At 51.0% G+C, this 26,495-nt stretch overlaps 1 protein-coding gene and 1 pseudogene across 5 annotated transcripts; one reads left to right on the forward strand and one right to left on the reverse strand.

The window, feature by feature from the left end:
- Positions 1-179: 179 nt before the first annotated feature.
- On the reverse strand, positions 180-26,495 carry FAM110A (family with sequence similarity 110 member A). Of its 5 annotated transcripts, none has more exons than XR_004431180.1 (2): positions 26,147-26,495; positions 180-2,057 (listed from the first exon to the last, which is right to left on the reverse strand). XR_004431180.1 is itself a non-coding variant. In XM_033185964.1 (2 exons), exon 2 carries the CDS (start codon positions 13,616-13,618, stop codon positions 12,731-12,733), a length of 888 nt encoding a protein of 295 aa, XP_033041855.1. In that variant the 5' UTR covers positions 13,619-13,714; positions 26,147-26,393; the 3' UTR covers positions 12,149-12,730. The 5 variants fall into 5 exon arrangements, 4 of the variants coding, with proteins under 4 accessions (XP_033041855.1, XP_033041857.1, XP_033041858.1 ...); XM_033185964.1 differs by lacking the exon at positions 180-2,057 and adding an exon at positions 12,149-13,714 and having other exon boundaries at positions 26,147-26,393; XM_033185966.1 differs by lacking the exon at positions 180-2,057 and adding an exon at positions 12,149-13,711 and having other exon boundaries at positions 26,147-26,392.
- LOC117068586 lies at positions 18,425-18,957 on the forward strand (annotated as a pseudogene).

The following is a 26,495-nucleotide window of genomic DNA, read 5'->3' on the forward strand; positions in this document are numbered from 1 at the left end:
GCCAACATGGCAAAACCCCGTCTCTACAAAAATACAAAATGGGTGTGGGGGCACATGCCTGTAGTCCCAGCTACTTGGGAGGCTGAGGCAGGGGAATTACTTGAATCCAGGAGGCGGAGGTTGCAGTGAGCCGAGATTGTGCCACTGCACTCCAGCCTGGGTGACAGAGTGAGACTCCATGTCAAAAGAAAAAAAAAAAATGTCCTCACCATGACGTATGCGACCCTATACCATCCAGCCTCATTCCACACCGAGCGCACCTCCTAGTCCTCTCCCCTCACGCCCTTCACTCCCTCCTTGATGGCCTCCATGCTGTTCCTCAAACACTCCAGACACACACTGCCTCTGTTCCCTCAGCCTAGAACACTCTTCCCTGCAGATACTCCTTACCTCCTTCCGGCCTCTCCTGAAATACCACCTAGTTGGTGAAGCCTGCCCTGACCACCCTGTTTAAAAGCATGAGATCTGCTTCTAATAAAGTTAAACATACACTTACCACCAGGTTCAGCAATTCCACTCCGTGGTAGTTACCCAAGAGAAATGAAAATACACATCCACACAAAGAGCTGTTCACAAATGTTTATAGTAGCTTTATTTGTAATAGCCAAGAAATGGGAACAATCCATATGTCCGTCAACAAGTTGAGTGAATAAACAAAATACGGTGCATCCATACCGTGGAATCCTACTCGTCAGTAAAAAGGAACACACTACAGATACACTCAGCAACACGGGTGAATCTCAACGAAGTCCATGATGCTGAGTGAGAGAAGCCAGATTCCATTTGCATGAACTCTGGAAAAGACAAAGCTGATCTACAGTGAAAGAAAATTATCTGTAGTTTCTTTGGGTGGGAGCAGATGGGAGTCAGGGGTTGACTGAGAGGGGGCATGAAGGAACACGGTGGGATGATACAGGAATTCTAGCACTTGTTTCTAGTACCATACAACTGTCAAAATGCATCCAACTGTACACCTAAAATGGGCCAACTTTATTGTTTATCAATTAAACCTCAATAAAAAAAGGAAAAAAATCTATAGTTCCCCATCCTTCCCTGCTTCGTTTCCCTCCTTAACATTTTCACTCTGGTAAGTATTGTCTGTGTCCCCTCCGGAATGTCAGCTCCTCAACAGCAGGGATTTTTATCTGTTTTGTTTTCTGTTGCATCTTCAGTTCCTAGAAGAGCATTTGGCCCACAGTAGGTGCTCAATGGATACTGATGAATGAAGGAATGAATTCAGTCCCTGCAGGCTGATTCATTGACAGGGATGGCTGTTTTGGAGTGTCCATACACCCACCCCACCTGGAGGTTGCAGAACAAAGGCGAGATGGGAGGGCCTGTGAAACTGTGGGCAGCGGCATCATTCCATCTGGGGCCGTGTCATCGCTCAGGCATTTGGACGACGCTATTCCCAAGGCAGTGTCATGCCCACCAACCACCTTGGCGCGTGGCCCAGCCCAGAACCTGATGTTCATTGGCTGGGATTTCCTTTGGGTGCTGTGTTTGTGGAAACCCAAATATGACCGTAGAGGGTGGAGCCACAAAACCAAGCTGGGCAGAGCCCACAATGAGGCATGAGGTTGCCCGGGGGTGGTAGCTGGCTGGGCCTGCAGGCCTGCTTGTCTGTCTCTGTTTCAGGTTTCTTGTCTACTTTCACTTGACTTTAAATGTATTTTTATTTTTTCTGCACAGATAACACATTCACATGATTCAAAATTCAAAACGTATGTAAAGTAAATAGTGAGTCTTGCCTCCCTCCCATCCTTGACCTCAACCTGCCGGTTCCCCTCCCCCGGGGCAGCCAGTGTGCAGGGTTCCCAGGATAATTCTCCAGGGAAGTTCTGTGCCAGTACAAGAGTACATGGGCATGTGTTCCTGCTTCCACCAGCAGCTGAACACTGTGGGTATCATGCCACAACTTGCTTTGTTCACTGACCTGTGTTGTGTATCTTGTGATTCCTGTTTGCAGGACGTCTTTTTGAGGGCTGCCTAGGATTCCCTTGCATATCTGGGCCTGAGTTTCTTCAGCCATTTCTTCAATAATTTCCAATTATTTGCTATTGTAAACAATGGTATAATAAATAACTTTATATGCTTGATATGGGGGTAATTTTACATTTAAGTAGTTACTTGCCAACATTTAAATGGTGAGAGAATAACATGTCAAACGTTTTTTGCAGCCTCACTAATCAGGAGAACTTGGAAGCTTTGGCCCCACTGAGTCTGAGATACTGGTGATGACAGTAGGCTGGGCAGGACCTCTCCATTCACCTCCATCCCATCCCTGATTTGCCAATAGGAACACTGGAGACAAGACAGGGAGTGGCACACCTACCCAGGGACACAACACATGCCACCGGGGCTTGGACCCCAGAGAGGTGAGTGCCCGGGGCCTCTGTCCTCCCTGGCTGTAACCTCAGTCACATGGCTTCCCCCTTCTGAGACTACGCTGGAGGAAATGGGAACCCTGCGCACTTCATCATGACACCCCCTCCAAGGAACGAACTCCCCTGGAGCAGCTGGCTCTGTACTGGACACACAGTTGGTGCCTGGGGCTTGGTAGGTATTCATTAGCTGGTTTATATATACATTATTCTTCCAATGGTTTAAAAGTGTAAATATTGATAACAAACTACTTTTTTTTTTTTTTTTTTTTTGAGACAGAGTCTTGCTTTATTGCCCAGGCTGGAGTGCAGTGGCACAATCTCGACTCAGTGCAACCTTAGCTCCCCAGCTCAAGTGATTCTCCTGCCTCAGCCTTCTGAGTAGCTGGGATTACAGGCGCCCACCACCATGCCTGGCGAATTTTTGCGTTTTTAGTAGAGATGGGGTTTCACCATGTTGGCCAGGCTGGTCTTGAACTCCCGAACTTATGATCCACCCACCTTGGCCTCCCAAAGTGCTGGGATTACAGGTGCGAGCCACTGTGCCTGGCATACAAATTACATTTTTTAAAACCTGTGCAGTGTATACAATGCTAGTCCTGATAGTGCCCCAGTGCCTGGGATTAAGGGATTTGTCCTATTAGCAGACACTGAGGTGGGGGTGGCCCAGCAATCCACCCAGTGCAGAAGTAACAAAGATGTGATTTGAACCCAGGCCACCTGGCTCCAGGTGCTTATAATCATCACACCTTATCAGAGACCCAGGGCACCGGTGGTTAAGGGAGGGCACTCTTTGATAGTGAGACCACACACACACAAACACACACACGTGCACCAGGTGACAGGACAGGGCTGGGCAAGACAGGCTTGAATCATAACTGCAATGTAACCTCAGTGAGGCAGCTGTCATCTCTGAGCCTCAGTGTCCCCACCAGTAAAGTAGCTACCGAGCAGGGGTGAAATTAGAAACAAACCAAGAAAAAGATTTGCAAGCTGCAAAGGCTGCAGGCCTCTAGAGGATTAAGGGATTTATCCTGCCAGTGGACACTGAGGGAGGAGGGACCATAGGTGGGGAGGGAGGTCTGGGACATCCAGCAGGCCCTGTTTGCCCTTAAGAACCTTCCAGGACTGCCTGGCCCAGCTGTCAGGTGGCCTTGATCCCAGCCCAGCACCAGGCTGGCAGGCTCCAGACAGAGTCCCCTGGCTCCAGCTGGGCGCCCCAGGGAGGGTAGGGGCCCAAGCTAGGGGCTGGGCTAGGCTATTTTCAAACACCAGAAGGCCAAAGAGAAAGCCCCAGCTCCCTTCTCCCCCATAGGCCCTGCCCCTCCACAGCCTGGAGTATTCCTTTCCTGTCCTAGAACCTCCCTAGAGACCACAAATGCCTCACAGCTCAACTGCAGAAACCAATGAACAGAAAGGATTGCCCAGCTAGAACTTGAACCCAGACTTCCTAATTCCAGTAGCTAGTTCTTTCCAGCATTCGCTCGCTCATTTTCACTCATTTCTTTATTTGCAAATGTTTATGGAATGCCTATACTTCCCCTGAGGCTGAGGACACAGACTACAGCAAGGCCAAGTCCCTGCCTGCCGAGCTGCACTCTAGTGAGAGATCCAGAAGAGAAACAGACAATGTGGCCTCTGGCTAATATAAGCCAGGAGCTGATATGTGCTAGGAAGAGAAATAAACCAGGCCAGGGAAGTAGAGACTGTTGGATGCTGACTGCTTAGCTGGAGGGGCAGGGGGGTTGTGGTGGGTGGGTAGGGAAGGCCCCTCTGAAGAGGCAGAGACGGAAATGAAGTGACAGAATGAGTCGACAGAGTATCTGGGTAGGATCGATACTGGTAAAGGCAATGGCAAGTGCAAAGGCCCTGAGGTAGGAATGTGTCCGGGGTGTTCCTGGAACAGGAGGGAGGCAGCATGGCTGCAGCAGAGTAGGTAAAGGGGAGACTGGAGGAGTAACAGGGTCCCAGATCATGAGGGCCTTGTGGAGGAGTTAGGCCTTTGGGTTTTATTTCAGGCTGCCTGGCAAGACAGACCCTCACATTGTTCAAAGGCTCCAGCAGCCCCACATCATCTGGCCCTGGTGCTTCAGGCCCAGCCCCACCCACCTTTTCTCTATTCCTGGAATCGACTCCTCCCACCACAGGGCCTTTGCACATGCCCTCCATCTAGAATCATTTTCCACTCCTATCTTTCTTCTCCTCATTGTCTCCTACCTATCCTTCACATCTCAGCTTAAATATCTTTGGCTTCTCAGATCAACCCGGCCGGGTCAGCAATCTCTCCTTTCAAAATCTACTCTCAATGGTCATAAAATTATTAAGATGATCAATTAATGTCTGTCCACAACATAGGCTGTGAGCTTCCCAAGGGCAGGTGTTTTGGTCCATTTTGTTCACTGCAATATCCTCAGGGTGGGACCAGTAGTTGGTACATAGGAGGCCTCAATAAATATGTGCTGCATTTGTAAACAAATGAGTTGCACAAACACTTTATAAAGATCATCTCGTTTCATTCAATTTTATCCAATTTATGGAAGCTCAGAGAATGAGGCAACTTGACTAAGGGTCAGACAGCAAGGATGGAAGAGCCAGGACTGGAGCCCAGATTTTTTTTAAATTCCAAAACTGAGAAATTTCCCTAGTTCTTTACCTGTACACATAGGTAAGTTGTTTGAAAATCAGCTACAATAATTCCTCCCTATCTGTACTCATCCCCTGTGTAATGTGACTGAGATGGAGTCTATGCCGGGCGCGGTGGCTCACACCTATAATCCCAGCACTTTGGGAGGCTGAGGCGGGCAGATCACAAGGTCAAGAGATTGAGACCAGCCTGGCCAACATGGTGAAACCCTGTCTCTACCAAAAATACAAAAATTAGTTGAGCATGGTGGCACGCACCTGCAGTCCCAGCTACTTAGGAGGCTGAGGCAGGAGAATTGCTTGAACTGGGAGGCAGAGGTTGCACTGAGCCAAGATCGTGCCACTGCACTCTAGCCTGGGCGATGGAGCCAGACAAGCCAGACTTGTTTTCGAAAAACAAAAACAAAAATGAGAGAGAGAGAGAGAGTGTCTATTTCTCCATCCTTTGAATCTGACTTGGCATGTCACTTGGGCTATTAGGACATTTATAATCTTGACACAAGTAGAGGCTCAAAATGCACTGTGCGTTGGAGCTTATCTTCTCTTGCTGAATGTGGAACCCTGAGGTCACCATAAGAATGAGCCCAAGCCAGCCTCATCAAAGCAAATGGAGGCACCCCAGCAAACAGCCTGCCAACTGCTAGGCATGTGAGTGAAGCCCTCCCAGACACCCCACTCTCAGCTGACTGCAGCAAGGCAAGCGAACCCAGGTAAAACCAGAACTGCCCAGCTAAACCAAGGCCAGACTGCCAATTCACATGGGCTAGTAAGTGGTTTTAGGCTTCTGGGCTTAGAGTGGTTTGTTATGCAGCAAAACCTCACTGATCCACATACCTGGTGTACACACCCTCTGAGACAACACACTCTCAAGAGTACACAGATGTAACTTCATAAATGGCCTCCATAGAAAGTCTGTTGCTGCCACACAGACACTCACACACCCCTTGCAGGCCACACACACACACACACACACACACACACACACAGCCATCACTCAACCCCAAACACCCCTTTATTTAGACTACTTTCCTGGCAGCTTGCATGTCAAGGTCAATGCCTATCTGGGAATGGGTGAGTCAATACTGCCCAAGCTCTATGTCCCTGGCCCTGCCCAGCCCAGGGCTGGGTGTGGAAAAGGCATCCAGTAGATCTGTGTTGAATGAATGGATGAATAAAGCAAAGGGCATGGAATGAGCCAGAGGTTAGCACCAGTGGGTAGACAGGAGAGGACCAGGTAGCTACAGGATGGGGTGGGGACAGGAGCTGTGCATCTGGATGTGAGACAGTGCAGTGTGTGGTTAAGAACCCAACTGCATGGGTTCGAATACTGCCTCTGCAGCTTATTAGTTGTGTGACCCTGGCCTTGGACTCTCTTGGCCTTAGTTTCCCCATCTATGAAATTGTGACAAAAATAGGACCCCCTTCAATGGGTCTTTGGGAGGATTTGATGGGATAATACATGGAAGTTCTTCACACAGCCCTTGGAACATAACAGCTATTTACTACCCTTACCCACCAAGACCCTCTTCCTCCGATGGTACTTCCTCTGTGAAACCCACTCCCTAGCTCCCCTTGCTCCCCTGCCATCCACAGCCTCCACTCTATCCCACAGCTCTAGTGAGCCCCTCAAGGGATGGGGAGATCATTGCTATGTACCCAGCACCCATAACAGAGCCCCAGACAACATGGTTAAGGAGTGATTGCAGAATGACAAAATGATCCTCATTTTACAAATAAGTAAATCTGGGCTCCCTGAGGTGCTGAGATTCCCAGAGGTGCTGAGGTGTTCCCAGGTTAATGCAGAGGCTGGGGGTGTGGAGCTTCAGTTTTCATCCCTCTTGGAAACCCACACAGGCAGGGATATCACCTATCTGGCTACCTTCCTACTCTGCCCAGCACAGCTCCTGGCACATAGTGGATGCTCACAAATCCTTATCTTACAGACTGTATTTGAGATTCTATTTTTAAAATTGTCTCCAATTTTTTAAAATGGACAGGGATGCTTCTTTAAAAGCACTTGAAGGGTGTCAGGATGTGTAATGTTAACTATGGGGAGATTGAGGGTGTCAAAGAATTAAGAGAATTAAGGATGGGTTAAGAGGAAACTGAGGTCAGGAGATCGAGACCATCCTGGCTAACATGGTGAAACCCCGTCTCTACTAAAAAATACAAAAATCTAGCCGGGTGAGGTGGCAGGCGCCTGTAGTCCCAGCTACTCGGGAGGCTGAGGCAGGAGAATGGCGTAAACCCGGGAGGCGGAGCTTGCAGTGAGCTGAGATCCGGCCACTGCACTCCAGCCTGGGCCACAGAGCGAGACTCTATCTCAAAAAAAAAAAGAGGAAACTGAGCAAATGAAAAAAAGCAAAGCCAGTAGTAACTCCAGGAAGAACAAAGAGTTGTATAGGAAAGGAAATGTAACCAAAATATATGACTAGGCTTCACAGGAAACAGTATTTATATATTTCTAATATAAATAACACTAAAATCCACTTCACAAAAAATTGTGATAAATGCCGATTGAAAGGGGGGAACCAAAAGCTAAATTTTTCTTGATAATAATCATTATGAGAAGAAAAAGCTTGACTACTCATTGAGTGATGTTCATTATTCTAAGCCTTTTACATGTTGAATCCTTACAACAATTCAATAACCTAAGCACGGCCGGGCGCGGTGGCTCAAGCCTGTAATCCCAGCACTTTGGGAGGCCGAGACGGGCGGATCACGAGGTCATGAGATCGAGACCATCCTGGCTAACACGGTGAAACCCCGTCTCTACTAAAAAATACAAAAAATTGGCCGGGCGTGGTGGCGGCACCTGTAGTCCCAGCTACTCAGGAGGCTGAGGCAGGAGAATGGCGTGAACCCGGGAATGCGGAGCTTGCAGTGAGCTGAGATCCGGCCACTGCACTCCAGCCTGGGCGACAGAGCAAGGCTCTGTCTCAAAAAAAAAAAAAAAAAAAAAAAACCTAAGCACTATTCTTATCACCCTCATTTTACAAACGAGAAAACTGAGGCCCGAGGAGGTTAAGTTACTGCCCAAAGTCATACAGCCAGAAAGAGGAAGGGCTGGGATCCAAAGCCAGGCAGCCAGGCAGTGGAGGCTACACTATGAAAACATCAGACCAGAAAGTCAGTCAATATATGCCTAAAATTGGTCAGACACAGTGGCTCCCGCCTGTAATCCCAGCACTGTGGGAAGCCAAGGTGGGCAGATCACTTGAGGTCAGGAATTCAAGACCAGCCTGGCCAACATGGCAAAACCCCATCTCTACAAAAAATACAAAAATTAGCCAGGCATGGTGGCATGCACCTGTAGTCCCAGCTACTTAGGTGGCTGAGGCAGGAGAATCGCTTGAAACTGGGAAGCAGAGGTTGCAGTGAGCCAAGATCACACCACTGCACTCCAGCAGGGGCAACAGAGTGAGACTCTGTCTCAAAAAAAAAAAAAATATATATATATATATATATATTTGTATATATATGGATATAAAAATATGTCCATGGTGGGCAGGCAGGAATCGGCAGGAGAGCGATGCAAGAAAACTTTCTGAGGTGACAATGATGCTTGATACTCTGATAGGGGCCTGGGGTACAGTATGCATTTGTCTAAATTCAGCAAATGGTACCTTTAAGATCTATGCATTTCATTCCACATAAACCTTGCCTCCAGAGGAACAAAACAAATATTGAATTCTAGCTAATGGCATGCATACTAAAGTACTTTAAGGGAAGTGTACTGATATTTGCAACTTTGAAAAGCTTTATGAAAAAGTAAGTTGTATTAATGGATGGAGAGATGGGTAGATTCCTGACAGAGCAAATATAGTGGAATATTAACAAGTGTGCTTTAGTAGGCAGGTATATGAATGTTCACTGTATAATTCTTTCAACTCTATGTTTGAAATTGTTTTTAATAAAATGTTGGAAGAAATGTATGAGTGAATTATCTGAAAAATAATATTACCTTTTTTTAATTTGTATTATACTTTAAGTTCTGAGATACATGTACAGAATGTGCAGGTTTGTTGCATAGGTATATATGTGCCTTGGTGGTATGCTGCACCCATCAACCAATATTACCTTTCTAAAAACCTGGATGGGGTGTTCACTCCTTTTTTTTTTTTTTTTGAGAGGGAGTCTTGCTTTGTCACCCAGGCTGGAGTGCAGTGGTGCGATCTTGGTTCACTGCAAACTCCACCTCCAGGGTTCAAGCGAATCTCATGCCTCAGCCTCCCAGGTGGCTGGGATTACAGGTGTCCGCTACCATGCCTGGCTAATTTTTATATTTTTAGTGGAGATGGAATTTCGCCACCTTCTCCAGGCTGGTCTCAAACTCCTGACCTCAAGTGATCTGCCCGCCTTGGCCTCCCAAAGTGCTGGGATTACAGGTGTGAGCCACCGCACCCGGCCAGGTGTTCAGCCCACCCGGATCGACCAGCCTGGATAGGGGACCAGCACAACTGTAAGCCCTCCTATATGCACATCTAATTGGCGGCCAGCTGCAGCGCGCTCTCACCTATATCCCCACCCTACCCTGGGGTCCTAGAGTCAAGGAATTCCTATAGCCAAATTCCTCAGCCCTTTCCTGGTCCCCTGCACACAGGATTATCAGGTAAGATGGGGGGTCTCCTTGAATGTTTTGGTAGCAGGAACAGAACTGTTTAACCAAGGACAGGAACAGGCCTCTGCAGCTACACTCCATCCTCTGCCAAAAGGGTAAACTGAGGTCCGTGGGGGGCTGCCTTTCCCAGGGCCCATCTACCTTCATGATAGAAGTGAGCAGCCAGGTTGCCTGGTTCCCAAATCGACGTGTATATAATTAGCTGGTGGGAAATGGATCAGGGAGCAGATCTCATCTCTGCCTAATTAGGGGCTAGGCAGCTGGGGCCAGGCTGGCCTGGGGGAGCTGCTTCGGAGGCTGGGCAGCCCCAGGAGACAGGGCAGCAGCTGCAGGCCCTCCGAGGGCTCACACTCCAACTGGAGGCAGAACAATAGAGGGGCTGTTTCCACAGATCCCCGAGGCTGCAGGGTTGTAGGAGGGAGGAGTGCAAAAGCCCTCCCACCCTGCTCCCTCCACAGAGGCCTGCAGGGAAGGCGGGAGGCTCAGAATCCTGGAAGAGGGGGAGCCCTCCCAAGACCAAGCCATAACCATTGGAGAAGTCAAGACTCAATCTGGCACCTTCCCTACTTCCAAGAATCCCTCCTTGCTCTCTCCCCAACAGACCCTCCCAGTGGATTTATGGAAAGGCATTCTCTTTGCAGCTATCCACTGGTCTAGCTCCTGCGAACAGCTCTGGTTTTAGGGCAGAAGTCCCTGAGTATACCTGCTTTACATTCTATGATTATTTATGTGCTGAATGTTTAGTTGCCCATTCTCTTCTCCAGACTAGGACAGGGGCCATGTCTGTCTTATCCACTGCTGGGCACCCAGTAGATGCTCAGTAATAAAGTAACCAGAAGAAAAGGCTGCCAAGATGAGAAAGAGTGGTGGGGTATGTGTTGGGAGAACCAGGAATACAGACTGCGATGTGTCTGGCAGGCAGGAGTGTGACCCCAGGCTGTCCTGTAGACCTGCTATGTGACAGTCTACAAGTTGCTATCCTTCCCTGAGCTCAGCATCCTGCTCTGACAATAATTCTGGTCCTCAGATGGCTACCTTGAGGATTCAAGCACTGAACCCTCCTTCAGAAACAAGGTGTCACCCACCAGTCCTGTGACCTGAACCTCAATTTCTTCACATGTAAAATGCAGCCAGCCCATCCACCTTCTTGCGTTACTCAGAGGCTGCCAGGTCACAGCAAGGGGCAATGACTAGCCCTGAATTCTAGCAGAGGTGTCCAGGAAATCTAGTCTTTGACACCTCAAAGGGCACCACGTCTGCAGATCCTGCCTGGATTCTCTCTCCTGACACCATCACTCCTTCAGCATGGGGACCCTGGAGGCCCAGCTCCTGCACTGTCAAAACTGCTGGGCACCACGGGGGGTTGTGGGTAGGTCACCACCCTCCTCATGCTTGTCTCCCCACCTGTATCACAAGCTCCAGTCTCGTGAGCTGGAACACCATCCTCTTCTAGAAGCCAATTTTCCCTTCTTTCACCAAACTGCCCAGGCCCATCCCAGGCCCCTGGGGGCGAGTTGTAGACAGGCAGACAGAGAGATGGACAGCTAGGCTGACCTGGATGTTTGTCAACAGTCCAACGGAAATCTCCTCTTTATGCTTAAAATAAAACCTACATCAAACCTGTCACCAGGGCCCCCATTAGAGCTTCCTGTTTCTGAGTGCTGTAGCCAAGGCAGCCTGTAAAAGGAAGCACCACCCACCCCTCTCCACTCCCACTGTGGGGCACCAGAGAGGCCACCACCACTTTCGCCCTTTGTAAGCCCAGCCCTAGCCCTAGCTGCTCCACTAGCCAAGGTGGGGTCTCCTAGTAGGTAACTAACCTGGAGGGAGACTGGAAGAAGCTGAGGCCTCAAAGCCCAGTGCCAGCCCCTTCCTTCCCCTCTCCCCAGGTATTGGAATATAGCATGAAAGGCCCAGAATGCACCAGTGCCCCAACCCAAGGAGGACTGTGCTGCCTAACTCTCCCACTGAGGCCCAGAGGGAGACTGGCTTGTCCAAGATCACCAGGCAAGGCCACTCATTTTGTGCCGTCCACCCCAAGTCTCTCGTCCTCCAAAAACTCCCATTTCCCATCCTCACTCTATGGTCTGTGCGACCTCAAGTTCAGGGTTTACCCTCTCCAAGCTTCCTGCCCCCTTGGGAACTGGGCAGGGCTTGGATGAGGATGGAACACTCATGGAGGGGGAGAGTCTATGCACCCCATCGGCCTTTCCCCTGCAGGCTTCCTTCCTGGTGCAGGGGAAAGACCCCATTCCTACTCCCAGCTCTATTCCAGCCCACTCGTGGCTGGACCTCAGTTTCCTCCTTGATGAAGCAGGCCTGCCAGCCTTCCAGGAGAGTTATGAGAACCCACCGCGGGGACATGTCTCCAGCCAGGCCAGCTGCTATCATCATGCCCCACCACTAGATCTTGGGGTAAACAATTACTGTTTTGATGGCCCCACCCCAAGACTTCTTTTACCCCTTCTCTTGCGAACACAGAAGAGTCTGAAGGCCCAGCCCTCGAGAAACAAGCATTTGTGTTTATTAACCAAGGGGAGGGAAGTCAAAGCAATGCAGACTCCTAACCAGTCCCTCCTATAGTCTGCCCGCCTAGGCCCGCTGCCAAGAACTAGGAAGAGCAGAGGATAGGCCCCTCCCCACTGCCCCGACCCCAGGGTGAGTTCCGCTGGGTAAGGAAGAGGAAGTCAGCAAACGACAGAGGCCAAGGAAGGAAGGAGGAAACAGAGCCGCTGGGGAGACAAGATTGAGGAGATCCCTTGGCCCCTCACTCTCAGTGGGGAGGGCAAAGCACCCCAAATGCAGGCCCACAAGAGGAACTAAGCAGGAGTACACTCATGTCAAAAACCTTGTATTGGGGTGGGAGGAGGGGGTTCTCAAGTGTCCAAAGTCAAGAGCAAAACCCTCCGAGAGTCAGTCCTTGTCCAAGAATGCTGGTCCAGCATCTAAGGCTTTGCCTCCACAGCAAGTTCACACCAGGGTGGAGCCTCTGACATGGCCATCCAGAGAATTGGATGCAAGAGAGGTCCAGAGACCACTTGCCTCTGTAAGATCTGTCCTGTGGCAAATTCCCCAGTGGCACCTAGCCTTCAGCTGCTGGGCTCTCCCGTGCCTGCCTTAACCCATACAGCCACTTGATCACGCGGGCATTGCGCTCCACCACCGACACGCCATAGGGAACGCGCTCCCGGGCCCGCTCCTCAACAGTAACCGAGCTGCGGCGGGAGCAGCCCCCTTCAGAGCTGCCCGGCCCAGCACTGGGCCCTGCCAGGGACACGATATCCGAGCTGGCCCGTGCCAGGTGGGCCACACCCAACCCTCTTGCCTCCTCCGGGTCCAGGCCGCAGAAGTTAAAAAAGCGCTCAAGGTCAGCAGCTGCCCTAGAAAAGCGCTCGCTCAAGTCGGACTTAGAGCGTTGCAAACCCGGCGGCCGGGCTGGGCTGGAGGCGGCGGCAGGACCCGGTGATGGGCAGAGCTGGGCTGGCGACGCAGGCAGGGGGCGGACGTCCACTCGGCGGACCGCAGAGGTACTGGGCGGCGGTCGTGGAGGGGTGGCTGGGGGAGGCTGGCCGGCTCCCTCTGCCCGTCCAGGAGTACGGCTGGCCTCGGCAGGGGACACGGGACTATCACACAAGTTGATGAGGCTGCTGAGGATGTCCAGGTCCAGCTGGGGCCGTCGGCAGGGGCCAGGCAGGGCTCGGCGGCTGGGCGTGAGCACTGTGCGGCGAGTCTCAGGGCTAAAAAGTGGCTGTTTGGACAGCAGGGGCTGCACAGGTTCCTGGCGGGTGTTGGCCACATGCAGGCTCTTGACGTACTTGGCCTTGTCGGCCTCCAGGCGTTCCACAGCACTCGGTTTCCGAACTCCACCATCTGCCGGCCGCCGTAGCAGGTAGCCAGGGACCTTGGTCCGAAGGCGGCAAGGTAGGGCGGGGGCGGCCGGGGCTCCAGGGCTCAGCGTGTCCACAGGCATGGCTGCTGCATATCCCGAGGGCTTTGGTCTGAGGAGACCGGAGAAATGAGGAGCCAGAGATCCAGGCAGAAATAGGCAGCTGAACACCGGCAACTGCTGCAGTGAAGGAGAGAGAGGAAAAAAAGCCGAGTCCGCTCAGACAAAGAGGTTCAGCCACCGCTGAGAGAGGGTAAGACGCCTTCCCTATTATAAGGTAGAGACCACGCCCCTCCATAAGGAGCCAATCAGCAGGCAGAAGGCAACAGCTGCGGGGCCTCAGGCCCCACCCACACCCCCCTCCGTCCTGCCGCGGGGGAACCAGGCCCAGCTGAGGCCAAGAGAAGAAAAAAGGTGCTAGAGAAGAAAGACCTGGGCAACCTGGGCAGAAAAGACAGGGCAAGGCACGCGCTAAAGGGAGTAAGGGAGGCTCCAGGCTCTGTGCTACGCACCAGTCAACTCAACCTCAGGTCCTCTCAACAGCCCCATTTTTTGGATGGAGAAACTGAAGCCCAGAGAGGCAACCAACTTGCTTACGTTAATCCAGCTCTGCCCCTTTACCACCAAGAAGGAAGGTGCTGCCACAGGGGTGTAGGGTTAAATGACCAAGAAAAAGGGCTCCAGCCCCACACCCCATCTGGACTTCCCAAAGGGAGCCTGGTACCACCTCTACCCCTCACCCATCCAGGCAGGAAGCTGCCCTATGCCATCCACCCGCCTAGACATGCCAGGCCGCAGGCAAAGGGCAGAGCTTATAGGGAAGGAGCAAAGAAAATCTCCACCCCCGCCCCAGTGGAGTCCATACATCCGTCAGCTTCCAGCATGGAACTGGATGGCCCACGATGATCCACAAATGCCTGTCACGTGGAAACGTCAGCCCTGAGCTATGCTATGCTGAGAGAAGCTGGAAATGTCCCAAATCACACAGCCCTGCATGGAGGCATCTGGCAGACCCCTGATCTGCCTGCAGCCATGGAATGGGCACTCACCTGGGAGGAGGGCATACACCTGGATGCACAAGTGTCCACGTGGTCACCCAAGTGTCAGAGCCTGATGTCCCAGGCATCAAGCCAACCCTGACCCTGTTTCCAAGGAAAAGCCCACAGAGTCACCCCACAAGGCCCCTTGGAGATGGGGCAGAAGAAAACCCATATACCAAGTCCCAGACATTCTCATCTGTAAAACAGAGGGGGCAGGTACTTAATCTAGGTGTTCCCCAAGAGGACATGCAGTTCAAACCATCTAGACCTGTGCTGTCCAGCTCAATAGCCACCAGCCACATATGGCTATTCAACCTTAACTTTAAATTTAAATGAAATAAAAACATAAAATTCCATTCCTGAGCCACACTAGTGGCATTTCAAGTTCTCAGTAGCCACATGTGGCCAGTTGTCACTGTACTTGGCAGCACAGAGTAGCGCATTTCCATCCATGGTAGGAAGCTACATTGGACAGCCCCACCTAGACATCCAAAAATCCAGGAGGGAGAGAGTCTGGATCAGGGTGGGGAGGCAGGGATCCCTGCTGGGTGCCATCCTCCCTATAACCTCCCACAAGCCTGTGGGTCATTGTGCAGATGGAGAAACTGAGATTGAGAGAATTGACTTTCCCAGGTCCCAGAGTAGATAAATAAGGCACTGATTTCAATACCACATCCTGTTTCTCCCCTGCGCTCCTGACCCCCTCCCCGCACTATTCCTTTTCTGCTTATTCCCTGCACAAGTACTCTATTTGTGTATGGGTGTTTTATTCTTTGTTGTCCCCATCCCCCTAAAATATCAGCTCCATGAGGGCAGGGATGGGGGGGGCAGGTGGGGGTGGCTATTTTGTTCACTATACCCCAGTTTCAAGATATTGCCCTAGACACATACTAAGGCAAAATATTCAATAAATATTTATTGAACTGAAATATTTATGGGAGCCAGATGTGAACTGGGTGATCAGAGATGAACTAGAGACATCTAGGTACCCTGCCTGCTGCAGGTATATGGGTCCAAGGTGGTAGGTGTATTGTTCCAGGAAGCTGGAAATCCACTTACATAAAAACTCTAGATTCTTAAAACTGTTAGCATATTCAATAATAATGATTAAAACATTGCATGTGCAGCAAACAAAATATGTCTGCAAACATATCTGTCTCCTCCTCCATCTGGCTCCCAACCACCAGCTGGAGACCTCTGCAGCAGCGATAAGTTGGGAATAGAATCTTGGGTGCTGCTCCCAAGGCAGGAGAGATGGAGTGGATGGGAAAGGAAGCCTTGCTCTACCAGGGCCGACCCCCAGGAGACCTCAGGTGGAAGGACCTGACAGGAAAGGAGCATAGTAGAGGCAGCCAAACTCTGCCCCACCCCCAGGCCGCCACCTCCCAAACCAGTCCAACCCGTCCACAGTGGCAGTTCCCTCGCGGGCACCATCCGGATAAAGAGGGAGAAGGAGGTCAGACGGGCGGGGCCGGGGCAGAAGCCCCGTGCACGACCCCGATCGGGCCCCCAGTCCCTGCGGCCCCATCTGCTGGCCCTGGTTTCCCCTCTGGCGGGGCTGGGACAGATGCGAGAGCCAACCCCGGATTTGGCGCCGCGGGCCCGCCGGCCTTCGGTTCGCCCACCCGCCCGCTGTGCGCCTTGCGCAAGCAGCTTCGCCTCTTTACAGACTCGGTTACCTTCTCCGTGAAATGAGGTTAAAAATAGACCTTCCTGAGCCTCCAGGTCATGATAAGGATGGAGAGATCAAACAGGTCAAGGGCTTTCCTTAGCATCTGGCAAAAAGGCGGAGCCACGAACCAGGCTATTGGTCTTTAAGAAGATTTTGACTACCCAAGTCCACAGACCACCCCCACGGAGGGGTCTCTAAGCAAGCCCCACGAGGGTCTGTCCCAGCCCACACCGCTGACAAAGCAGGCCCAAGACAGGCTGATCAGTGTGCTCACCTCAACAGCCCCATGTCACGGGTGGGCAAACGGAGGTGCAGCGGCTCCTGCCAGGTGAAGCCAGGGTCCCAAGTCCCAAAGCAGGACTCAAGGTCCCCTCTGAGGCCTCCTCTCACCGCCCAATGCCCCACCCACGGATTCAAATGCCTCCCATGAATGCCCCCAACCGCCGGCCCTTCTGGTTTGCATCCCCGTGGCACGCATCCCCACCTCACCCCCTCCCCACCAGCTCCCCGGCGTCAGCCTCCAGAGGCCGCGGGGCAAGACTGGGGGGAACTCAGATCCCCAGTCTGGCTTTTGCTCTCCCTCAATTCCGGGCAAGCTTGAGGAATCCCGGTGGCGGGGGATGGGGGGACGGTTAGCAGGGCGCTGTGTGACCCTCGCCACTCGCCGCCCCTCTGAGTCCGAGTTGGCCTGGATCTCAAATGAGGGAGCGAACGGCACGATCCCCGCGGTCCTCTTGAAGCCGAAAGGTAGATCCCTGCCCCGTTTCCGCCGTCCCGGGATGGAGGGGTACTCGGGCCGCCCCCTACCCCAGGTTGGGCACCCCCCACGCAGGTCCGCACGTACCTGGCTGCGCCCGCGCTGCTGGCCTGCGCTCCTCCGGCCCGGCCCACCTGGGGCTCCGGCAACCTGAGTTTGCGCAACTTCCGGCGGCTGCGGGCAAGTGAACCCGCCGGTCCAGGTATTACCTGAAAAGGGTAAGGAAAGCCAGGCAGGGGCCCGAACCGGAGCCCCGGCCGCTGGCAGCTGGCCTGGCTCAGTAACCAGGTCCAACCGGCTCCAGGACCACCCAGGGAAGTTCTTCCGGGAGCCGAGACCCGCCCACCGCACACCTGGCGCGCGGAGTCCCGGTGGCTCCGGCAGGCAAGCGCACCCATCTTAGAGAGGGACAAACTGAGCCCCCTTCCCTGACACTCAGAAGGACCGCCAGGTAATGTTCACTGTGCCAGGCACGGGAAAGTGTTTTTCTTGGTATCAGGTAACCCATTTTAATCTTCCCAACAATCGCTATCTGGTGAGTTCTATTGTTACCCCATTTGACAAATGGTAAACTGAGGCTGGGAGAGGCTGAGTCACTAGCCCAAAATCACTCTGGGGAGTCCAGCCTGCGCACTTTCCCTCCAGACCAAGCCTTAAGGCCACCACTTTCTAGCTGTGTGTCCCTGACCAAGCTGCGGGACCCTACTAGTGCTCCATTACCTCACATGTAGAGCCCATCCATCTGGAACAGGCTGAGCCTAAGGATGCCTTAGCAGCCTTGTGAAAAACTGTTAACATCGGTAACAACAACTGTCATAGTAACAACAATAACTAGAATTTTTGGGTGCCAGACACCATACTCATTTAACCCCCCAGAGCCCCCTCATTTTATCCCATGAGACTGCACCCCTGCAGGAAGGAATTCCCAGAGGGTGGTGACTGTCACCTCTTCCAGCCCAAGTCCTATAACTCACTTCAGGTAGGCACATTTGATAGGCCATTTTTTCACTGGAATCCTGAGGTGCAGAGAAGGAGCCGTCTCCCAGGCCTCAGCCTCAGCCCTCTGCTCTGCTCAGGCTGAAGAGGCTCCTGTTCCATGTCTGTGCCTGTGGGAGCTGGGCCAGGACTAGGGTGTAGGGCATGAGGAGGCCAGCAGTGATTCACATCAGCTTTCCCTCCCCCTCAGCACTGCAGCCTCCTCCAGTCCCCGACTTTACAGGGAATGGGGCAAAAATCCATCATCCTCCAAATGGCCTGCTGAGCCCTGCCTAGCCCTCCACTGAGGCAGAAATGGAGGATGGGGAGGGAAGGCTCCTTCAGGCACTAATAGTAGTAACAGCAAAGCAACAATAATTATTTTCATAATAGAAAAGAACAGTCCTTCCTTTCCAGCCCCAGCCCCGGATCCTACAGCTGCCAAGATGCTGATGCCTAAGAAGAACCGACTGCCATTTATGAACTCCTTTTTAAGGAGGGAGTCATGGTGGCCAAGAAGGATGTCCACATGCCTACGTACCTGGAACTGGCAGACCAGAATGTGCCCAACCGTCATGTCATGAAGGCCATGCAGTCTCTCAAGTCCCGAGGCTATGTGAAGGAAGAGTTTGCCTGGACACATTTCTACTGGTACCTTACTAATGAGGGTATCCAGTATCTCCATGATTACCTTCATCTGCCCCCAGAGATTGTTCCTGCCACCCTACGCCACAGCCATCCAGAGACTGGCAGGCCTCAGCCTAAAGGTCTGGAGGGCAAGCGACCTGCAAGACTCACAAGAGAAGAAGCCGACAGAGACACCTACAGACAGTGTTCTGTGCCCCCTGGTGCTGACAAGACAGCCGAGGCTGGGCCTGGGTCAGCAACCGAATTCCAATTTAGAAGCGGATCTGGTCGTGGACGTGGTCAGCCACCTCAGTAAAATTGGAGAGGATTATTTTGCATTGAATAAATTTACAGCCAAAAAAGAAAAGAACAAATCTCATCTGAGCACTTTCTTTATACCAGATACCATTCTAAGCTCTTTACAAAATGTTAACTCATTTAATCCTCACACCTACTCTATGAGGTCTACTATCATTATGCCAATTTTCAGATGAGAAAACTGAGGCTCCAAGAGGTAAGGCCACTTGCCCAAAATTCCACAGCTGATTAATGGTAGAGCCAGGATTGGAACCCAGGCTCACATCTGGGGAGGCGAGGTGGAAGAGACAGTGTTTTCCGTGTTGGGCTTTGGCCACTTACCAGATGTGCCCCGCAAGTAACTCCTGAATAATCTACTGCCTCGTCGGCTGGACCCCAGAGGGATAAGCCACCTTAGGAAGCACTCCCTGGTTATGGTTCTAAGTCTCGGTTTCCTCTGCTGTAAAATGGGGGCAATAATGGCAATGTTTTCCCAGCAGAAATCAGGTCTCATTACTGCTGTGTTTAAACCCTCCTGTGGCTCCCTTAACAATAAAATCCAAACTCCCTGCAGTGAGCCGAGATTGTGCCACTGCACTCCAGCCTGGGCGACAGAGCAAGACTCCGTCTCAAAAAAAAAAAAAAAATCCAAGCTCCCTACTTGGCCCTCAGGCCTTCCAGAACTCAGTCCTTGTCCAAATCTCCCATGTTATCTGCAGCCTCTTTCCTGCTCTGGCCACAAAGTCCTCCCTGCTGTTCCTGAACACAAGGTCTTTCCTGCCTCAGGGCTTTTGCACCAGCTGTTCTCTGCCTGGACTCTCTTCCTTCACCCCCTTCAGATCTTACTTCAAATGCCATCTCCTCCAAGAGACTCCCCAAGAGGGGGTGTCAGCTTTTTCACCCATTTTATTCCCTTCCGAGCACTCATTACATCCTGTCATTTTAGATACTCTTTTATCTAGGATAGGAAATATAATTCGTTTCCGTATCTCTCCCACTGGACCATGAGCTCCATCACACCCTTCCAATTTTCTTCCTCCAGGGACCAAACAAAGAGGAAATACCATTGAACAACTAGCTGGACTGGACCCAGGCCACCTCAAAGGCCAAGGCCACTCATCAAGAGGTATACATTAAATGTATAAAGCTTTTTCTTATATCAATAAGAAAGAAAGAAGAAAGAAAAAGAGGAAGAAAGAAAGGAGAGAAAGTTATACATATCTCTCAAGAATAACACAAAAGTGATGTTGTGTCCTTCTCAGTACATGGTGTCAGGAGGCTCCTTTTTTCTTTTTTTAGAGATGAGGTCTCACTGTGTTGCCCAGGTTGGAGTACACTCAGTAGCTCACTGCAGCCTCAAATAGGTGGGCTCAAGCAATCCTCCCACCTCAGCCTCCTGAGTGGCTAGGACTATAGGTACATTACCACACCCACTCATAACAACAGTTTGTCTTTTTTTTTTTTTTTTTTTTTGAGACGGAGTCTTGCTCTGCCGCCCAGGCTGGAGTGCAGTGGCCGGATCTCAGCTCACTGCAAGCTCCGCCTCCCGGGTTTACGCCATTCTCCTGCCTCAGCCTCCCGAGTAGCTGGGACTACAGGCGCCCGCCTCGTCGCCCGGCTAGTTTTTTGTATTTTTAAGTAGAGACAGGGTTTCACCGTATTAGCCAGGATGGTCTCGATCTCCTGACCTCATGATCCGCCCGTCTCGGCCTCCCAAAGTGCTGGGATTACAGGCTTGAGCCACCGCGCCCGGCCAACAGTTTGTCTTAATCTTAGTGATCAGCCAATTCGTTGGTTAAGGCAGTATCTGCCAAATTTCTCCACTGTACAGTTATTATTTTCCCTTTGTAATTAATAAATATCTTGTGAGAAGCCAGGGTCCCTAAGCACCAAGCCTCCTCTCCAAACCCTGACCCTGCTCCTGGCCTTTCCAGACCTGTCCTACTCTTCCTCCAACTTCAAGTCACCACCATTCAAGCTGGGCTCTGACCACTTCTACCCAAGTCCTGTTCTTTCTCCAAAGCCACCATATACAAACCTCTGCACACACTGGTTCTGCTGCCTGCAGTGGTCTTTGCCACTCCATCCCCCTGGCCATATCTGTAAGGTATAGCATGGACTCCAGAACCCATTGAAATCCCAGCTCCACCAATGATTAGCTATGAGACCTCGGATAAAATACTCAACGTCTCCATATCTCAGTTTCCCTAACTGCAAAACAGGACTCACAACCGTGCCTCCCTCTCTGCATGAGGCCCATGTATGAGAAATGCCACCAAAGCATAGGCTATGATAACTATTCAACCAACTAGATCATTCAGTGCCTGGCTCCTTCATCAGCCCAGAATGAAGGGAGGCCTTCATCAGCCCAGAATGCTGATCCACTATTCTCAGAGGTTACAAATCTAAGAGAAGCACAGGTAATAGTTAAGAATGCAGAGTCATGGCTGGGTGCAGGCTCACACCTGCAATCCCAGAACTTTGGGAGGCCAAGGCGGGTGGATCACAAGGTTAGGAGTTCAAGACCAGACTGGCCAAGATGGTGAAACCCCATCTCTACTAAAAATACGAAAATTAGCCAGCGTGGTGGCGGGTGCCTGTAATCCCAGCTACTCGGGAGGCTGAAGCAGGAGAATCACTTGAACCAGGGACACAGAGGTTGCAGTGAGTCGAGATGGCACCACTGCACTCCAGCCTGGGTGACAGAGAGAAACTCTGTCTCAAAAAAAAAAAAGAATGAAGAGTCACTTGTCACTTGAATAGACATTTCTCCAAAGATATACAAATGGCCATTAGGCACAGGAAAAGATGCTCAACACCATTAGTCATTAGGGAAATGTAAATTAAACCACAATGAGATACCACATCACACCCCTGAAGATGGACATTACCAAAAAAAAAATACAAACAGAAAATAACACGTGTTGGTGAAGATGTTGAGAAATTAGTACTTTGTGCACTGCTGATGGACACATAAAATGGTGCAGTCACTGTGAAATGCAGTAAAGTAGTTCCTCAAAAAAGTAAACAGAATTACCATAGGATCACCCAGCAATTCCATTTCTGGGTGTATACCCAAAACAATTAAAAACAGGAACTCGGCCGGGCGCGGTGGCTCAAGCCTATAATCCCAGCACTTTGGGAGGCCGAGACGGGCGGATCACGAGGTCAGGAGATCGAGACCATCCTGGCTAACACGGTGAAACCCCGTCTCTACTAAAGAAAAAAAACTAGCCTGGCGAGGTGGCGGGCGCCTGTAGTCCCAGCTACTCGGGAGGCTGAGGCAGGAGAATGGTGTAAACCCGGGAGGCGGAGCTTGCAGTGAGCTGAGATCTGGCCACTGCACTCCAGCCTGGGCGACAGAGCGAGACTCTGTCTCAACAAAAAAAAAAAAAAAACAGGAACTCACACAGGTATTTGTACATCCATGCTCAAAGCAGCATTAGTCACAACAGCCAAAAGCAATCCAAGTGTCCATCAAGGGATGAATGGATAAACAGAAGGTAGCATATACATAGAATATTAGAATAGAATATTATTCAGCCTTAAAAAGGAAATTCTAACACATACAACAACATGGGTGAAACTTAAAGGCATTATGCTAAGTGAAATAAGCCAGACACAACGAGACAAATACTGTATGATTCCATTTATAATACCTAGAGGTACCCAAAGTGGTCAAATTCACTCAAACAGAAAGTAGAACGGTGATTGCCAGGCACTAGGGGGAAAGGCAATGGGGAACTGTTTAGTGGATATGGAGTTTCAGTTTGGGAAGATGAAAACATTCTGAAGATGGATGGTGGTGATGGTTGTACAACAGTGTGAATGTACTTAATGCCACGGAACTGTATAGTTAAAAGTGGTAACAATAGTAAATTTTATTTTATATACATTTTAATTCACTCACCGCCCCACCCCACCCCCCTAAAAAATGTAAAATTTAGAGCCAGACTCTCTGGGTTCAAATTCCACCTCTAGGTTATCTTATGCAAATTATTAAACCTCTCTTGTGCTCAGTCTCCCCTCTGCAAGATGGAAATAAGAACAGCAGTAATTACCTTACATCACACAGTTGAGGGAATTCAATGAGTTCACACTTGTAAAGTACTTGGAACACAGTAACTGCTCAAGAGGTGTCAGTGATTTTTATTCTTTGGTGAGGGGGTGGGAGGTGTGGTTTCCAAAGGTTATAATTTTCATGACATTCTACACCCAACCCGCCCCCTTCCTTCCACCTGCTTCTTTCTTTCCCTTCAGCGGAAGCCTGGCCTAGATTTGGGGAGGCCCTTGCTTGCCCCAGAGGAGATCAGGAAGGCTCCAGGCAGTGGCAAGGGGCCAGCCAGCAGGACAGCCCCAGCTCCATTTCAGCCCAGCTGTCCAGGTCAGGGACACCCAGCTGGGCTGCCTCCAGAGCCACACCAGGCCCTGAGCTATTTCTGGAGGCCTCCCAGACGCTGGTGCCCTGGCCTGCCCAGGAGTCAGCCTTGCTCAGGGCGGCCTTGAACTAACTTTAGGAAGGGAGAAGGGAGTAGGCTGTGGAATGGGTGTGGATGTGGACATCCAGGCCCACTGATATGCTCACCTCTACCACGTTGATCTTCTAGGCCTAGGTCTGCACTTCAGGATGCAAAATGGGGACAAAGGATTTTGCAATGGGGATGGAATGAGAGAGATAATACATGCAAGGTCTTGGGGAAGGACCTGGCATGCAGGATTAGAAAGGTGAGGGGGAGGCAGATCCATAGCCAAGCCCACTTCCTATCCTAGACTGCCCTCTGCCCAGGCCTGAGTGCACCATCATGACTTCTTAGCTCAGCCCAGAGACTGAAGAAACTTAGTGTCACAGAGCAAGTCAGGGACAGGGCAGTGGTCTCATGATTTATAAATATGCATATATATATATATATACACACACACACACATACATATATATATATTATATATATTATTTTATTTTATTTTTTTTAGACAGAGTTTCCCTGTTGTCACCCAGGCTGGAGTGCAATGGTGCGATCTTGGCTCACCGCAACCTCCACCTCCCGGGTTTAAGTGATTCTCCTGCCTCAGCCTCCCAAGTAGCTGGGATTATAGGCTCGTGCCACCACATCCGGCTAATTTTTGTATTTTTTAGTAAAGATGAGGTTTCACCACGTTGGCCAGGCTGGTCTGAAACTCCTGACCTCAAGTGATCCACCCGCCTCGGCCTCCCAAAGTGCTGAAATTACAGGTGTGAGCCACCACACCTGGCCTTAATTTTAAAATTTTTAAAATAGATGATACATGCACACAACTCAAAATTCAAAAACGGTAAAGATAATGAACTTCTAAAAAAAAAAAAAAAAACCTCCTCCCACCCTGTCCCCATTTCTCCTCCCTGCAGGCACCACTGTGACCAGACAGTTGCTTATCCTTCCTGAGAGACTTTAGGCAGATGCAGGCAAGTATGAATATATATTCTGTCTCCATTTTTACACATATGGCATCATGATGCGATGTGTACCATTTTCATCTTGTTCTTTTTGCTCAATAGTATGTTTTGTTCTTTGTGCCACATCAGTACATAAAGAGCATGTCCTTTTTCCCAGCTGCACAGTAGAATTTCCCATCATCCCCTACTGGTGGCCACTTAGCGTGTGTCTCATTTCTGCCTACAAACCACATTGCAGCATCACTACATCTACATCATTTTGCTTAGAAGTGGGACAGCTGAGTCTGGGGGATGCATTTGTAATCCACAGCCAAGTCCGCTTTCTATCCTAGACTGCCCTCTGCCCAGGCCTGAGTGCCCCATCATGACTTCTTAGCTCAGCCCAGAGACTGAAGAAACTTACTCAATGTCACAGAGCAAGTCAGGGACAGGGCAGTGGTTTCATGATTTATAAATATGCATATACACACACACACACACACACACACATATATATATATAGAGAGAGAGAGAGAGAGAGAGAGATGGGAGGACTGTGCTTCATGAAGGCTGTGTGAGTTAACCTCCTGCCTGCAGAACACACAAATGGTCCATGAACATTAGTTTCAGTTATCTTGATTACTGAGGTTCGGGGCATCCCTAAATTTTGCATTGGTGGTGAGGACCTCAATTGCCTCAGCCCCTGCCTTGCATCACAGTGGGAGAAGATGATAAATTTGCTAATAAGTAAAATATATAGGACATAAGGTGGAGTAAATGCTACTGAGAAAAACAAAACATGCAAGAACAAGAGCAGGGCTTATGAAGTCAATAAATAATATTTGTTGAAAGAATAAAAGAAAGGCTTGTTTTCTTTCTGAGTGTTCGGAGATCTTGTCCCCAAAGCCAGGGGGAGGCTCCAGAGGAGAGGAGATATGTAACTCCCTTATGAAGAGATTCAAGACTCTCAAAATGCATGACTCTGAGTGTCAAGGATTCTAAGATTGAAGCCAGAGGGACCAGGAGCTAATAACCACTGCATTGTCTGACTGGGACTTCGTCAAGAGGCTTAACTTCTTAGAACCTCAGTTTCCCCACCTACAAAAGGAGACTGACAATAGCAACCTAGGGGGCAGGGGGTGTCCCCAGGAGACAGAGCAGGGTCTGGCCTAGGTCAGATGCTCCTCCTGAGGGGATCCCGGCCCCACTCCCAATTCCAAAGTCTCTGGTGACTAGTGGCTTTGGGTCAGGGACCGGCTCTATCCCCTTCCCCAAACCAGGGAAGATTCCCAAGAGGCCAGCAGCGACTCTGGGGGCTGGAGAATCTGCTGCCCCTGTACCCAGCCCAGAAATGTCAGTCCCGTCCGATGCCCAAAGAGTGGTCCTCTGAGAGGGGGAGCTCTGGAGTTCAGAGCCCCGTAGGCAGAAGGGCGCCAAATAAGCCGAGTCCAACCCCGGACTGCGGAGAAGAAAGACGCCCAAAAGGGGTATCCCGAGGACAGTGTAGGGCGCAGGGATAGGTGATCCAGCCAGGGGTCCATAGGCCGTGTCCCTGCCGATAAAATGCTGGGAAAATGACTACCACTTGCCCGTCTAGACCTCTCAAGGCAAGTCTAGATATGACTAGACTAGGGGCTGCGAGGTAGGGCGGAAAGCCTTGAACTGGATTCTCTGCCAGAGCTCGCCGAGCCAGGACATTTGCCTCTCTGAACCTCAGAGTCCTCATCTGTGGAATGACACGCAGGTACGACGCGAGGAGAAAGCAAACAGCAGGCGCTCGGGGAATGGAGCCCCCTAGACCCGGGGTCGCATCCGGAACCACCCGCGCCCTCACCTGGAGCCCGTGCTAGGCGTGTCCCGGCTCCTTCCGCGCAGTCTTCGGCGAGGCTGACAGCTCGGACCCGGGCTGGTAGTGGCCGCTCCCAACGACGCCCAGGAGGCCCCAGCGCCGCGTGGGCACCTTTGGGGTCCCCTTCGGAACTGCCCTCCGCAGTCGAGCTGAGCGGGTAGCCCTGACTGTCGAAGGCCCCCACCGCAGGGAAAGTCCCTCGAGCGCCGAGAAAGGGGAAGTGAGCACCCCCCCCTTCACTCCAGAATGGTTCGCCCCGGACTTCCTGATTGGTTCCTCGCTTCCGTTCGAACGGCGCGCCGCCGGGGTTGCCAGGCTACCGCTTAGCTTCTGC

The sequence above is a fragment of the Trachypithecus francoisi genome, unplaced genomic scaffold (assembly GCF_009764315.1).
Source record: "Trachypithecus francoisi isolate TF-2019V2 unplaced genomic scaffold, Tfra_2.0 Lachesis_group21, whole genome shotgun sequence".
NCBI lineage: Eukaryota > Metazoa > Chordata > Mammalia > Primates > Cercopithecidae > Trachypithecus > Trachypithecus francoisi.